This window comes from Pelodiscus sinensis, chromosome 24, assembly GCF_052426305.1.
Source record: "Pelodiscus sinensis isolate ZL-2025 chromosome 24, ASM5242630v1, whole genome shotgun sequence".
Lineage (NCBI taxonomy): Eukaryota > Metazoa > Chordata > Testudines > Trionychidae > Pelodiscus > Pelodiscus sinensis.
In genome coordinates, this window is record NC_143075.1 from 18976587 (window position 1) to 18991067 (window position 14481).

A 14481-nucleotide genomic window follows, 5' to 3' on the forward strand; every position below is an offset into this window, starting at 1 on the left:
CCGATGCCGAGTCCCGCCCCGCGTCGCCGGCCTCAGTCAGTGCCCGGGCAGCGGCGCTCGATGCGGCAGTGGCAGCTGGCGCAGGAGCAGGAGCGAGTGGCCGAGACTGGGCGCTTCCCCCCTCCCCCCGCTTCGCGAGGAGACACCCGGACTGCGGGAGGGATTCGATTTTTTTTAAAAAAATTTTTACCTCAGAAATAGCCTCCCCTCCCCCCACCCCGGCTAACCGCCACTTCCGGTCCCATTCGCCCTCTCGAGCCGGGTCCCGAGCCGCCGCTGGCTGCTGCGAGGATCCCAACCCCCGCCCCCCTCCCCTCGCTGCTGCGAGGGCCCGGCTCCCCGGGAGGATGATGAACTCCCTCCTCTTCGGCGAGATGGCCCGCGCCTTCTCCGCCGCCGGCCCGGCCCCCGGCCCGCTGGGGCCCGGCAGCCCCGCGGCTGCTTCCCCGCCGGTGACCGCGGCGCTGCGGAACGACCTGGGCTCCAACATCCACCTGCTGAAGGGGCTGAACGTGCGGTTCCGCTGCTTCCTGGCCAAGGTGCACGAGCTGGAGCGGCGCAACCGGCTGCTGGAGAAGCAGCTGCAGGCGCAGCAGAGCGAGCGCGAGCGCCGCTTCCGCTACAAGACCTTCTCCCGGGACCAGGCCGTGCAGACCGACTCGGGGCCGCCGGCGGCCGGGCACGGCGCGCTGCCGCCCGGCCCCCCCGCCGCCGCCGCCGCCTCCTCCCAGCCGCAGCACTACGGCCGCCTGCCTGGCACCATCTGGAGCTACACCCAGGTGCGCCGCACGGGCGGCGGCGGCCTGGAGACCCTGCAGGGGCCCGGCGTCTCCTGGACCCACCCGGACGGCGTCGGGGTGCAGATCGACACCATCACCCCCGAGATCCGGGCCCTCTACAACGTGCTGGCCAAAGTCAAGCGGGAGAGGGACGAGTACAAGAGAAAGTGAGTGTGGGGGGGGGGAAGGGGAGCGGCCTGGGATGAGCGTGGGGAGATGTGGGTCGCCCTCAGGCCCACAGGTGCTGGAACTTGAGGTGCTGCTGCTGCATCTCCGGCATGGCAGTGGGTTCCGTTCTCTGCTGGGTTTACAGTTTGGCTGAATGGGTCTCAGCATCCCCACTACGTACATTGTTCCAGCATCACTGCTCCAGCCCACTTGTGGGGTTTTGGGGTTTTTTTTTTCCCCCCACGGGAGGGAATTGATGGAAGAAGAGGGTTTGGGGGATCTCTCAGGGCAGACCTACCAGGTTGAGGACTCTTGAGACTCATGAGAGGATGTGGCTTCCCTTTCTCCAGACTTCCTGTCTAAGAAGAGGTGAATGGATTGGGAAAACTTGGTGGTGTGAGGGACAAATTCTCTCGAGGGGCCTCCAACTGGGATGATTTTCCAGGGGAGGGAGGGTGGTTTTTGGAAAACCTGGAGGTCCTTTGGAGGCTGAGGGCCCACTTTCAAGCTTTTCTATATAAGCCTGTCTCAAAAGGTGTACTGCAAGCTTAGCATACTTTCTTTTTTAAGAAACCATCCTTAGCTTGGGATGCAGTCTGCTTTAATGTTTATTTACACAACTAGCCCTCAATTTATCTTGAGTGATGAGAACAAGTTAATTATTTTATTAGTCAATTTCACTTTCTGTTTCTTGTGAATTGGTTCAGTCCTGCAATATGTGGGTAAACACTGCAGGGGAAGGTTTGCATCCAAACAATGCTTGGTGTTGTAACTGAAATGTGTTGAAAAACACAAACAACCGCCCTCCCCCACAAAACACACATACAGGTTGAAAATTTTAAATTAATTTTAAGTTTTTAAGATTTTTACATAAAATTAAATTTGTCCAAATAGGCATAGCTGCATGTATACAATCTAGCATATGTGCACCCAGAATTAGGGGACAGTAAACGTTGGTAGTTTGGATCCCGGAGACAGATTGTTAAATGCAATAGGGCACCCACTGCTAAATTGTATTGCCTTTTGGTTTAAATGGGGTCTGCCTCTGTTAGTTTGGTTTTGTAGGAGGGCAAATTAAGACAGACAGGGTTCTGGCTGTGTGGCATACAGCACATCCTAATTGCAGTGCTCTGGCTGGATTAGTGTTCCTTATTAGTAGTTTGTCACATTTGTGGTGATGTCCTTGCAAATTTATTGATTTTAAAAAAACCTTTAAAATGTGGAGGTGCGTGATACATGAAGATACCTTTTGAGGCTGATCTAGGTCAATGATTCTCAAACTGGGGGTTTGAGAGAACTCCTCAGGGATTGAGAGGTTATTCTAGGGAAGTAAAAATGTGGGTTTTTTTACATAAATGTGTTAACTACTGAGATTTTTCAGTGTTTACATGTTTACATGTGCGGGGCGGGGGTAGAAAGAGAGGGTTCCTGTGAAGCTGCCTGCCTCCCTCCCCTGTGCTGTATCAGAAGCAGCAGTATGTGGGGGCAGGAAGAGGCAGGAGTCGAGTGGAGCTCGCAGGGTGTGTGTTTGTGGGGGGAGGATGTGGCTCTGCAGGAGCTGGTTTGTGCAGGGAGCGTGCTTGAAAGCTGGCTTCTTATTTGTGTGCCCCCGTCCCCTATGCTGAGCAGCCACAGGGGCAGGAGGGCTTCCTGTAACTATGTACGGTAACTGATGAGCCCAGGCTCATTGGTTAACCATGTAGCCATCATTTATAATGGTGTTTAAATATGTTTTAAAAAGTGGCTTTTCAGTTATAAGAGGGGGATCCTACTTGGATGCTATATGAAAAGTGTTACCAGAACAAAAGTTTAAGAACTCCTGCTCTAATTTGTTTCTATATGTCCTCTTAAAGAGGCTGTTTCTAAGTAAAATTGGAGACTATATAAGGTGAAGCTGGAAAATGGCTAAATTAACAACATTCAAAATGGAGGAAAATATATTGTCTTAAATTGGAAATTATGCAGTAAAATCACTTGTAGATGAATGACAAGTGCTATCTTTCTTTGACTACTTTTAAAAATAATCTTCAACTCCAGGTATTTCCTTGCATCTGGCTGTGTGGTCCATAAAATTAAAATGATCTGGGAAATCCCAGTTCCAACTGGTTACTGCTGTTAAATGGTTTTCAGAAGTATGAGTTGTCTGGAGTGGTGACTCAGATGTAATGCTGAAAGTGGTTGATGGCTTCAGGGACATCACTCATTTAGTGAGGCACCTTTTTTTTTCCTTTTTTTTCTTTGAGTCATGTTCAGGTAACCCAGTCTTATCTATTACTTGCTCAGTTATCAGTAAATTGTACCACTTATGATTATGGTTATGTGACAGATGTCTGTACACTATGAAACTACTATCCCATTTGAGGATGTCTTTTAGAAACAGGGTAACAGACCTTTAGAAATGTCAGTGGAAGCTTATTGCTGTGGCAGGAGTTGATGTCAAAATGTGATTAGAAGAGAGCTTGTGTGTGTGTGTGTGTGTGTGTGTGTGTGTAAAAAAAAAAAATATTGTCTGCAGTACTGTAGTAGAGACATCATATCATGGCCTTGTTTTGTTTTCATGCTCTCTTCTAAGAAGATGGAGTGATGACACTGGGGGGAAATTTATGTATTCAGCCATGTTTCGTTTAAGAAATGTATGCCTAGGGTGTGGGTCATGTTATCAGTGTCTAAAGCTAAATTTCTTTTTTTAAATAGATGAACAGTGGTTTTCTTCTGGAAGAAGAGGCCTAAAGGGGTAATCTACACAGAGTAGATTAACTGCTTTAACTGTGTTTTAGAAATGGATGAAGTTAGAGGTACAACCTCTAGTGTTTATATCTGTAGAACTGCTTGTGATTTCATCCTCTTTATACCAGTATAACCTCATACGCTGTATGGGGGTTACTTCTTTAACTAGATCTGTTTCTAAACTAAGGCAGTTGAAGCAGTATAAAAATCATGTAAACAAGTGCTAAGTGTGTGTGGTTGTTGTTGTTGTTGACACCTCGACGACTCTTAGACTTTTTTAAATCAGTTGGAATGAACAGCTTAAACACCACAAACAGGATAAAAGTATAATAAAATATTAAATTTGCATTTAAGCTCCTTCAATATGTGTGTCAGTTACTAAGTAACTGATGAGTACAATTTTTGTTTGCTTTCTGGGCTCCTTTTGCTTGTCTATTTATGACCTTCATCTAATCAAACTTAGACTTTGTGACCTGCTCTTTGTGATTGATTCTTTCTTGCGAAGCATCCAGCAAATTGCGTGATTAGAAAATATGTATGTGGTTGACTCTTGCATTCAGTGCCAGTAATAAAAATAGATTTCACTTTTACGTGTACTATAACAGTATTGCGATTAGGGATGTTAAAGATTAGTCGACAATCCGATAAGCATTTGCTTATCGGATAGTCTTTTGACTAGTTGATTTCCCCCCCCCCCCTTTGCTGCCTCTATGTTATATGGCAAAAATGGCAGCTTTGTAGCACTGCTGGTTTGAAACCCTGAGGTGGCATTTCAGAGGGGCAGCCGCTGCACAGCTGATCCGCGAATCAGCTATGCCGTGGCTACTCCTTTGAAATGCCACCTCCACTATCTTTCTTGAAGTAGAAAGATAGAGCATCATTATATGGGAAGGGTGCTCTAAACTATTTTTGGCAAACTTCAGCTTCCTTGGATGAAGATAATTCTAGTATTTAGTTATCAGATGTATTACAGAACTCTTAGATGCATTTGTCTTAGGACAAGTTGGTGGATCCTTGAAAATAAGTGTCTTGCACACTCATGATGGTAGTTAGTTCTGAGCCTTTTTGATGGGATTCTGTGTCTTACACTCTGTAAGATATTACTCTCTTATGCAGAATGTGATTCTGCAAGTAGGATTTTGTTGCCCTGTCACCTTTCCTCAACATTCTAAAGGAGAGATTGGGAAGGAACAATAAGGCTGTAAAGTGTATTTTCTGGTGATCTTCCTTTACTTGTTTTGTGGTTAAAAATAAAATGAACCCCATGGGTAACACACAGTTTTTAAAATTGTTACTTCAAAATGTATCAGCCCCAAAATATACATTTATAGGAAAACACACTGGTCTCAAGATATGTGACTGATGACTACATTAGTGAGTTTTGCAAATACCATTGCTAGAGGTTGTGTTTGTTTGTTATACAGTAGTCATAAAATCTCTGTGCCAAGCAACCCATTCACGAGTCTTCTAAGTCTGTGACAACAATATTGTCCACTGTTGAAATAGATGACAATTTGCATGACTGGATTGCAAGGCGTGGCCAGAACAGCTTCCTTTTGAACTTCAGTTAAGTTCATGTGTAGCCTGTTTAATGGTGCTGAGGGGGAGGAGAAGATTCATGTTCAAAATTAAAACTGCCTTCTGCACAAATATATTCACATACTCAGGTTTGTGGGGTGGGGGTGGGGGAAGGGAGAGGAGCTAAGGGGGAATGGCTCCTGAGCCCAGCTATGCACAAGACCCAGGCTGGGGCTACTGGCTGTCACCGTTACCCTATAAATCAGTGCTATAATCACAGGTGGTGTACTCCCAGTGGCTCGCAGGGCTCATGGGGCGGGATGTGTTTGTGTGGGGGGGGGGGGAGGGAACAGCATGGCACGCTGAAAGCTGGTTGCCCCAGCCTTACACCTTCTATCTGAGCCCCACCCCTTCTCGGAATGCAGAGCTCTTCCCCTCTCCTTCCACCTTGCCACTGGGTCCAGCAAGTATGTCAAGCCCCTGTACATGCTCTCAATCCATCTGCTTTATTTTTCAGCAACTTTTGGTAAAGAGGGAAAACAGTCTTCAAAAATCTGAAGGTCATCAAAGATTCTTTATTAGATAAGATTCTACAAGCTTATGGACCTAAAGCAAATTTTGAAATTACAAATGGCTTCTGTTTATTTAAACGTCCATATACCATCAGGAGAAACTATACCGGGAAACTGAGATTCTCTGGTTTGACTGAAACAAAAGACAGAAGTATGTAGCACTTTAAAGAGTAACAAGATGGTTTATTAGGTGATGAGCTTTTGTGGGCCAGACCCACTTCCTCAGATCACCTCATCACCTAATAAACCATCTTGTTACTCTTTAAATTGCTACATACTTCTGTCTTTTGTTTCAGCTAGACCAGACTAACACAGCTGCATCTCTATCACTATTCTGGTTTGACTGTGTTTAAAGTAATCACTTTTGTAATCTTTCAGTAATAGTCACATGAAATTTTACTTCTAAAAGTTAGAAATAAAACTTACTATTTGTTTTTCTTCCTTTGACAAAGGACACGTGCTTGAGATGTAAGAAGAAAAATAATCTTCCAATAATGCTTTTAAAGGCAGTGCACCTGTAGATGTTACATGAATGTGAATTTTTAAATTGGATCAGTGTGCATGCACACACAAGTATATAAAATAACACCATTTGCCTGGTTACCCAAAGGATGATCAGCAGTTTAATTGCAGTGATATGACTGCTGTATAACTAAAAGGGAATTCTGGCTTCTCTGATGAGCATCACTTGTTATAAGAAGCATCCTGTTTCAGAAAAATAGTTAATGATTTAAAATAGTAAAAAAAGTATAGTTTAGTCTAGTTACTGAGTTACATAATAATCTTTTTAATAAGCTAACACTTCAAGGTCCTGGTTAAGTTTTAGTAACTGAAGTATTGTAGGTGGGATCTAATCAGTGTCATTCAAAGAAATGAACTTAACCATATACCCACACAGTGAAATGCATTCTCTGGAATGGTAGGAGAGCTTTTCTCTATTTGAAGGAGTGTTACAAATCAAGGCTAAACATAGTGACATCCCATGTTATAAAAAATTATGCACTGCACAGAATTTGGTTTCTAGTATGGTATTCAAGGCAAAAATGCACGTGTTGAGTTTTTGCTTTATTTTGAGGCAGGTAACGCTTTAGATTGTGAGATTTGTGTGTGGAAGTCCACCATTAAGATTTGAGTGCACTGCTGTGCATTGTGACTGTCCAAGTATTCCTGTGTGGGGCCAACACAAGTTTGCTGACTTTGTGGAAACTTCCTGAAGCCATTCCATATTCTACTTTCTGAAATAGCTTTTAAAAAAACTTCTGCAAGAAACCTGCTGATCATTCTGTCCCAATGCTTTCATTTGAACACTTAGATGGGTTTGTATTATGTGTCTAAAATTTGGTTCAGATATTTAGTCTACCAGATGTTGCGGTTTACTCTTGCTGCAGTGGAAAGAAACTTAACAGTTGAGTTGGAATAGTTTTGACACACTTTGTCTTTGACAAAGGAAATCTCTGCCCAGCTGCAACAAATTTTAGATAATCTTTTCTTTTAATCTTCAAACTGAAAAGACCTTCCTGGAAAAAAAAACCCTTATCTATTTTTAAAGGAACTTAATAAAATGATGCTTAGGACAAACCCTGGAGGAATGTCTAAACTCTTAAGTTAAAATATCAAACATTTACTACGTTGTTAGGTCCCCATAGATTACAATATGGGGGGAACAGAAGAATTTCTTCAGGGTACTAGATTTTTCTCCTCTCCATGTTTGTTGCAGATCTAGTAATACTTACTACCTGTAAACTAATGTATGTCCCTTTAATGTGTAATCCCAGTATATTTCTGCTCTCCTTTTTACACTTTAAAAGGTCCATTTGGCTCTTCAATAAAAATGCTTATTTCATTAGCAGTGGGACAAACTGAATTGAGAACTTCCTTCAACAAGGGTGGATGAGAAGTTCTGAAGTAAATGCCCATGCTTCTGAAATTGAATGTTAGTGTTAAAGGAATTCTAGAGGTTGGCAAGAGAGAATTTCTGCTTGAGGAAGGGACACAAATATCATCTGATTAATGCGAAAAACATTAGCTGTGCTACAGAATATATCATTAGTTATTGTTATTACAGGTTGTACCTCCATAATCTAGCACTCTCTAGTCTGGCAACATCCAAGGTCAAGTAGGACCACAGATGCTCTTTATCCACAGCGCCTAAGGGCAGGAGGGCCAGGGCAGGGCATCAGGGTTGGCATCCTGGCTGGGGGCAATGTGGGACTGGGACCAGAGCCCCACAGCAGCCTCCAAAATCCCCAGGAGTGCGGGGCTGATTCCAGAGCCCCACAGCAACATAGGACCAGAGTGCCTGCGGTAAACCCCCGTAGGGACGGGCTGGAGTACCAGCCCCACTGCTGTGGCTATGCAGGACCAGGGCTAGAGCCCCAGACCTGCGAATGCTGCTGGCTGCCCCGGGACCAGAGCCCCATGGCAAGAGCCGCAGCCTGTGCTGCCCAGGGAGCCAGCAGTAGCTAGGCAAGCAGCCCAGACAGGCTGGGGAGGAGGGGGGAGGGTAAGGCAGGTGATGAGCTTGGGGGCTGGTGGCAGGAGACCTCCCTTGGTCCGTGTGGCAAATTCTCTTGTTTAGGACTGGTTATGTCCCAATGATGCCGGATCTGGGAGGTCCAACCTGAAGAAATTAGAGAAGCAGTTTTTAGGCTCCTTTAACTCTGCCCTTGATCACTTGCAGTTTTTAGGCTTTTTTAATTTGTGGACCCCTAAACAATTTTAAATGGACTCTCAAGTATCTTCAGGTTGAAGACCACTGATTTAGACTTTTGGTAACCTGGATGCAAGAAATGTATTTGTCTCTGAATTGTGCTACTATGCTATCCTTAATGTTGATGTTGGATGTTTGTTCAGTATTTTATTAACATGATTTTTTGAGAAATCTGTATCAAATCTTTGATTCTAGATTCTAATACAAATAGAAACTAGAGTAATTAGCCAAGGAATAAGGCACATCCTTTTAGAAAGAAGGCGGGGTACTCTTCCACTTCAGTCCTCCCTTATTTATGTTGTAGTGCCATGAGGACTGGGTTCTTTATCTTGAAGAGTTTAGTCATGTGTCTTGTTTAAATTAGACTATCCTCCCTCAAATAGCTTTGTACATGGGTGATCTCAACAGTATTATATGGTACATAGATGAACAGTGTAATTTTGAATTACACTACTTAAATTTCCTATTGCATTACAAACTTCTCTGGGCCCTTTTGTTTGCCCACTTGAAAGTCATCCATGGTTTGCAGTTTATTGTCCCCAACCACCTCTTTAATTGTCACTAAAGGGATGATTGGAGCAGGGGTGGGTCTTCTGGAGCTCTGGATTGAGGGCATCCCTCTTATATTCTCATTAGGCTAGTTGATCTAGATTCCGTTTCTTTGAGGGGGTGGCTGCATCCATGAAAAGCACTGCCTTCTAGGTTCTTTTTTGTGTGTGTGTAAGGTAGCTCTACAACTCAGGACTGTTCATTTTTTTTGGGATGTCTGTCCCACAAATGGCCAGCTTGGTGGGGCTTCAGGGTCAAGTGTGTCCCTGCAGCTGTCAGGTACAAAAAGGAAAAATCTATTGATGAGTTATGGAACATATGCTCTGCCAACTATGGTCTGGGATTGTGGTGGGCTTGTTACATCTGGGGTAGCTCTCTCTCTGGGAGGTGAAAGGGGTATCTCCCTTCAACACAGCTGGCGCTGTGAGATGGAGGCAACTAGGGTATTCTCCTCACCATGATGCCCCCCTCTAGGAAAGCTCTACTTGGGCTCCACACTGGTGCCAAGTTTCCACTTTTTTCCCCTGTTAAGCCTAGAGCTTTTTCAACAGGTTATGAAGCTATGCTTCCTCTATCCCCCCCATGAGGCTAAGGCAGGGGTGAATTTTCTGGGGCTCTGGAATGGAGGGAATCCCCTTTATATTTTGGTTAAGGTGATTGAGGGAGACTTGAACTGGGTTCCATGCCTTTCAAGGGGGGGGGCTGCATCCATGGAGAATGCTGCCCCCCTAGTTTATAGGTTTAATATACCTTTCAATGTTTTGACAGTCCACATAAGAGAGCTCAGGATTTCCAAAGGCTGGAAAATTGGATTCTGAAATACACTTGATAGATTAAAACAAGTTATTTTAAAAACTTTAAACCCAAATTGTCTTTGAAGACTTGCACAATTTAGGAGTCAAACAAAAACAAACCCTGAAACAAGATATTTCTAGCTATTCATTATGTGTAATCATAAGTTTAAATTGGTATATAGTAATGCAATTCAAGTGCTTGGCTTTCTGTAGCTAAAGAAAGAATGAGACTGGTGCAGAGCTCAGCAGCTGCTTTTTTTGTGGTTCAGATTCTTGTGGTGATACTCTGCCAGGATTTAACATTGGCTTCCTGCATGGTTGTTTTTGTCCCGTTAACTGCTTGCTGAAATATTCTCAGGGTTCTGTTTTTAAAATGTGTAGGTTCTAGATGACAGTAAATGCAAAGAGGATGGAGAAACCTTTTTTCCCTATTCAGATATGAACTGGAAGTGTTTATACCCTTTCAGTTAAAATTCTTAAACTAAATTAAAAGTGCTAAAATTGGGGGGCCATTAGCTGAAGCCATTTTGCAGCTTGGAATGCCATTAAAGTGTTTCCCCAAACACGCCTCCTTTGCTTAGTAAAAGGTTATCTAGAACTGTCCTGTAACTGCTGTAGTAACAAACAGATCAGCAGGCTTCTGCTGGGATTTGCCTCAGTGAGCAGGGCAAAGAACCAGCATATCCCAAGGCTGTGCTTACAACGGTCAGTTCTCAAACTAGCTTCTCTCTCAGATACTCTGATGAATCCTTTTCTCCTCTTCCTATGTCACGCGGAATCCCCACTCTCACATGATATCTACATTTATTATTAAGATCTTAGCATGTTAGACAGAAAATCCTCTTCTTGCAATTTATATGCAGACTTTTTATGGGAAAACTCTCCCTTTTTAACCTCAGTTTTGACAAGCAGAACAATATAAGATTATTGTAGTGTATGCTGGCTGTAAGATGAGCACATAGGCCTAGAGTTCAGGTATAATGTTAAGAAACTGTCTTGTTTGGGATCCATGAGTGAAAGTGACTAGTGACCCAGAAATCAGTATTCATTTTAGTTGTGGAGAATTTTTATAGGAAGAATTGGTGGGTTTCTTCTTAAAATGAAAGAAGGGATAATGCTTTTTGGCTAATTCTCAGACTGAACTTTATACAGGTTGTCTTGTTGCACCTGGCTCTGTCATCTAATGCCAGTATGTAGCAATCCAGCGATTTATCAGATTTTTCAGCTTGTTTACACATGCACAGGTTCAGAATTAGTGCGCAAGAAGACAGAACCTTCAGGAATGTTGTGTTGGAGGAACAGTTATACTGCTTTTTGCAATAGAGTGGATTCTTCAGGAGCAAGATCCTTCACTTTATAACTGTCTTTGCAATTATGATACTAATGGCATCTGGTTAAAATAATTTTTAACAATTTCCATCTCCAGCTATAATATTGAAAAGTGTTTAAAATCTTGCTATTGTCTTGTATGTATTAACTGAGTTGTTGATCCATATATTTAAAACATTACATCAGTCCTGCCCTGGGTCTACTTCAATAACAACATAGAGAGGCTAGAAAGAATGGCGCTCTGTGCACATTAATGATGTGTCTTGCTTATTAGTGACCACAGAACTTCTATCCAGTTGAATTGTTACTGTGTGAAACTGAATCACAGATGATGCATGTCTTGAATCTTTTTGTTTGGGCACTTCTGCCCCTGCATAATTCATAACCACGTGACTGACAATGACTGAAATATCCTGCTAGAATTCACGTATTCAACTTGTCTCAGAGATCACTGCTTGGAAGAGGGTTTAAACGAACAGTCTAGTGAAAGAAAATTAGTTGCATCTGTCAGGATGAATGTTTTTATTTTAAAGTTTTTATGAACGAGAGCTTGCAAATAAGCCTTTGTGTTTGGATGAAGCCTCTGGTTAGATTGATGAAACCCAGTATTTTTTTAGGGCTATAACTCTATTGTATGCTAATATGCCCAGTCCTTCCAGCCCTGTCATCTTGGAAATTCCAAGGTATATTGACTTAGATCCCATAGATCTAGACCCTTTACTAACACACAATTTGCATCATTGCTGTTTGTAATGTGGTTAATCTGATGGTAATGACAATGGAGTAATTTTGGATATGTATTAAAATGATAGCTGAAAGCAAAGCTTGGCATTATGGACAATCTGAAAAATGTAACTTAATTTTTTTTCTTTGGAGGCTAAATTCAGGATACATAACTTTGTCGCTGCCCGGTTTCAATTGTTTCAGAGCTGAGAGTTCAACATGCAGAGTTATTGAGAAGTTGTTGGCATACTCCGTTAGTTTACAAAACTAACTAATGGTACAAATGCAATCACAAAGAGTTACTCAGGTATGCAGAATTTTTTTTTTTAAATTTGGGCAAAGGGAGAGGAAGCATTGACAGTATGCTGGAGCAGTCAGGTGTAACCTAGGCTTTATTTTTATTCCTAGGCTGCGTCTGTGTGATAGAAGTCAAATGACTTACTCTTTGTTTCCTTATTTGTAGAATGGGGATAATGCTTAAATGCACTTCTCGTAAAAGAAGGTGAGATTCTTAAAGGAAAAGCAATTGAGTATAATGATGCACAGTAAAACAGTTTTTCTGCTAATCTGCATTTTTATCCACAGTGCAACAGCTACTAGTTGTTAGTGGCTGTTAAAGTTTTATTGTAAGGACTCCGCTACACTGGAAGTCAAATCCCATTTGGAGGGACGCTGCTTGTGATTTGTCCTTTAAAGAGGCATGTTTTGAGGCTGAAATAAGGTAGTTGTCTCCCTACTTATTACTTTAAAACATAACAATCCCCTCAATAGTAACATTTTATCAATTTGCAGATTAAAATATTCTGCTCCATAAATTCATTTGCCTCTTTTTTTTTTTCTTGGTGCTGGATTAGTCTCTTTTGTACAGCATATTGTGGGAGTTTAATACATTTCATGTAGTTGTTGAAACTTGATATAGCCTCCTCCATCATTTATTTTATTTAGTAATACATATCAGATTATTTCCCTGAGATTCCAAAATCACAAGAAGATATTGCAAGGATAGGCCATATTATTCCTGCTGCTTTGAAATAAGTGCACATGTACAGAATGTGTAACTGCTGTAGAAAGAGGCAACTTTTCAGTTCTGCTTTCAAAGGCACAAATCAGCTTTATTTCTAAGAAATGCATGGATTATTTATTGTGTTACTCGGTTTAGAGCAACAGGGGAGAGAGTAGTAGCTTGAGCTAATTGGATAGGATTTATTTCCTGTGCCATGCTACACGGCTTTCCTGCTCAGTGGACTGACTTTTTTGTATTTTATTTATATATATATACATCTGGGTTTTGGACACATGACTTGAAGTGTAGCACTCTTGAATAACATGCAGTTACAAAACACAAGGGAGTGAATAATTGTCCCTGGTCTCCTTGTCTATCTGTACATTAAAATAAAAAGAATCCCAGACTGTAATCCTTGTTACTTAGTATTAATCTTCCTTAGGATCTTTCATTGAACCCTGTTAATTTCACACTAGCACAGTATCAAGATATTCTTGATAATTCAGAAATAAACAATTCCTGCACAAGTAATTCACATACTTCTTAAAGTGCTTGTTCATGTCCATTCCGGTTGAGCTGGTGTGCACAAGTCATGAGCCCAGATGGCAACCTTTTCCCCAGTGATCTGATGGATAAGGCATCAGCCTCCGGAGCCTGGAGGTGGTAGATTCAAGTCCCACTTGTGACCTGAGAGTAGCTGAGCAGCCACTACTTTTTCATAGGGTCAGCCCCCAGAGTAGTGCTGTAAGTGGCACTATATATGACCCTGCTGACCCTCCCCTGCCTTAGTTTTTTCTTACTGTCCATGATGATGTCAGCAAATCTCTTGCTTTCTCTGCAAGTGTCATTCCCTGGCTACAGTTAGTTATTCATTGTTCTTAGTTCAATGTCACAAGCCCAAAGCGGCAAGACTTGTAGTTCCTGCTGTAAGCCTATGCCCAACAGATACCCCCATGACTTTTGGCTACGTTTTTTGGCAGAGATTGATCAGGCAGCTCGTGAAATCTTTCAAGGTGTCTACAAAGGAAGAAAGACTTTAGCCTGCAGCAGTTATTGATGGAGGCAGTACACGGGCCAGTGGCACCAAAACAGCCAGACTCGAGTTGGTTGGTGTATAGCACCCTGGCATCTGTGTGGGATATGGCATGATCTAATGCCACCCCAAAGAGTCCTAGTACTGCAGCAAGATTCACTATTGCTGCACCATGCTGGAGGGGTCTTGGGCAGACTTTGCAGCACTGATTGAGGAAGGGAAGGCGGTGGTGAGACTGGCCCTCCAAGCCTTCTTTGGATATGGCTTATTCTGCAGCCTGTTCCTTATCTACAGGCAAAGTTATGCATATATTGGTGTGGTTACGGTCTTCAGGTCTCCCTCTGGAGGTTCTACGAGCCTTGCAGGACCTCCCTTTTGATGGCTTCTGGCTGTTTTCCAAACAGACTCTCATCTTCACAGCTTGAAAGATGTCAGGGTCAAAATGTGCTCCTTGAAGATGCACACCCTAGCCATGCAGCACAGTCCCTTCAGACTGTTACAGCAGCGACAACACTGCCAGTTCCAGTTCCACTCTCACCTTTGCCAATACTTACTGGTGCAGGGACTGCAATGATA

General features: G+C 42.8%; 1 protein-coding gene across 2 annotated transcripts in view; it reads left to right on the forward strand.

Annotated features, from left to right (window-relative positions):
- IFFO2 (intermediate filament family orphan 2) overlaps nucleotides 1–14481 on the forward strand; it is a 57953-nt gene continuing 43472 nt past the window's right edge. The window contains exon 1 of one of the 2 annotated variants that reach the window (XM_075906468.2): nucleotides 1–946. In XM_075906468.2, the coding sequence (XP_075762583.2) occupies nucleotides 348–946 (599 nt within the window). In that variant the 5' untranslated portion in view covers nucleotides 1–347. The remainder of the gene's footprint in view (nucleotides 947–14481) is intronic. The other variant, XM_075906467.2, reaches the window with a different exon arrangement.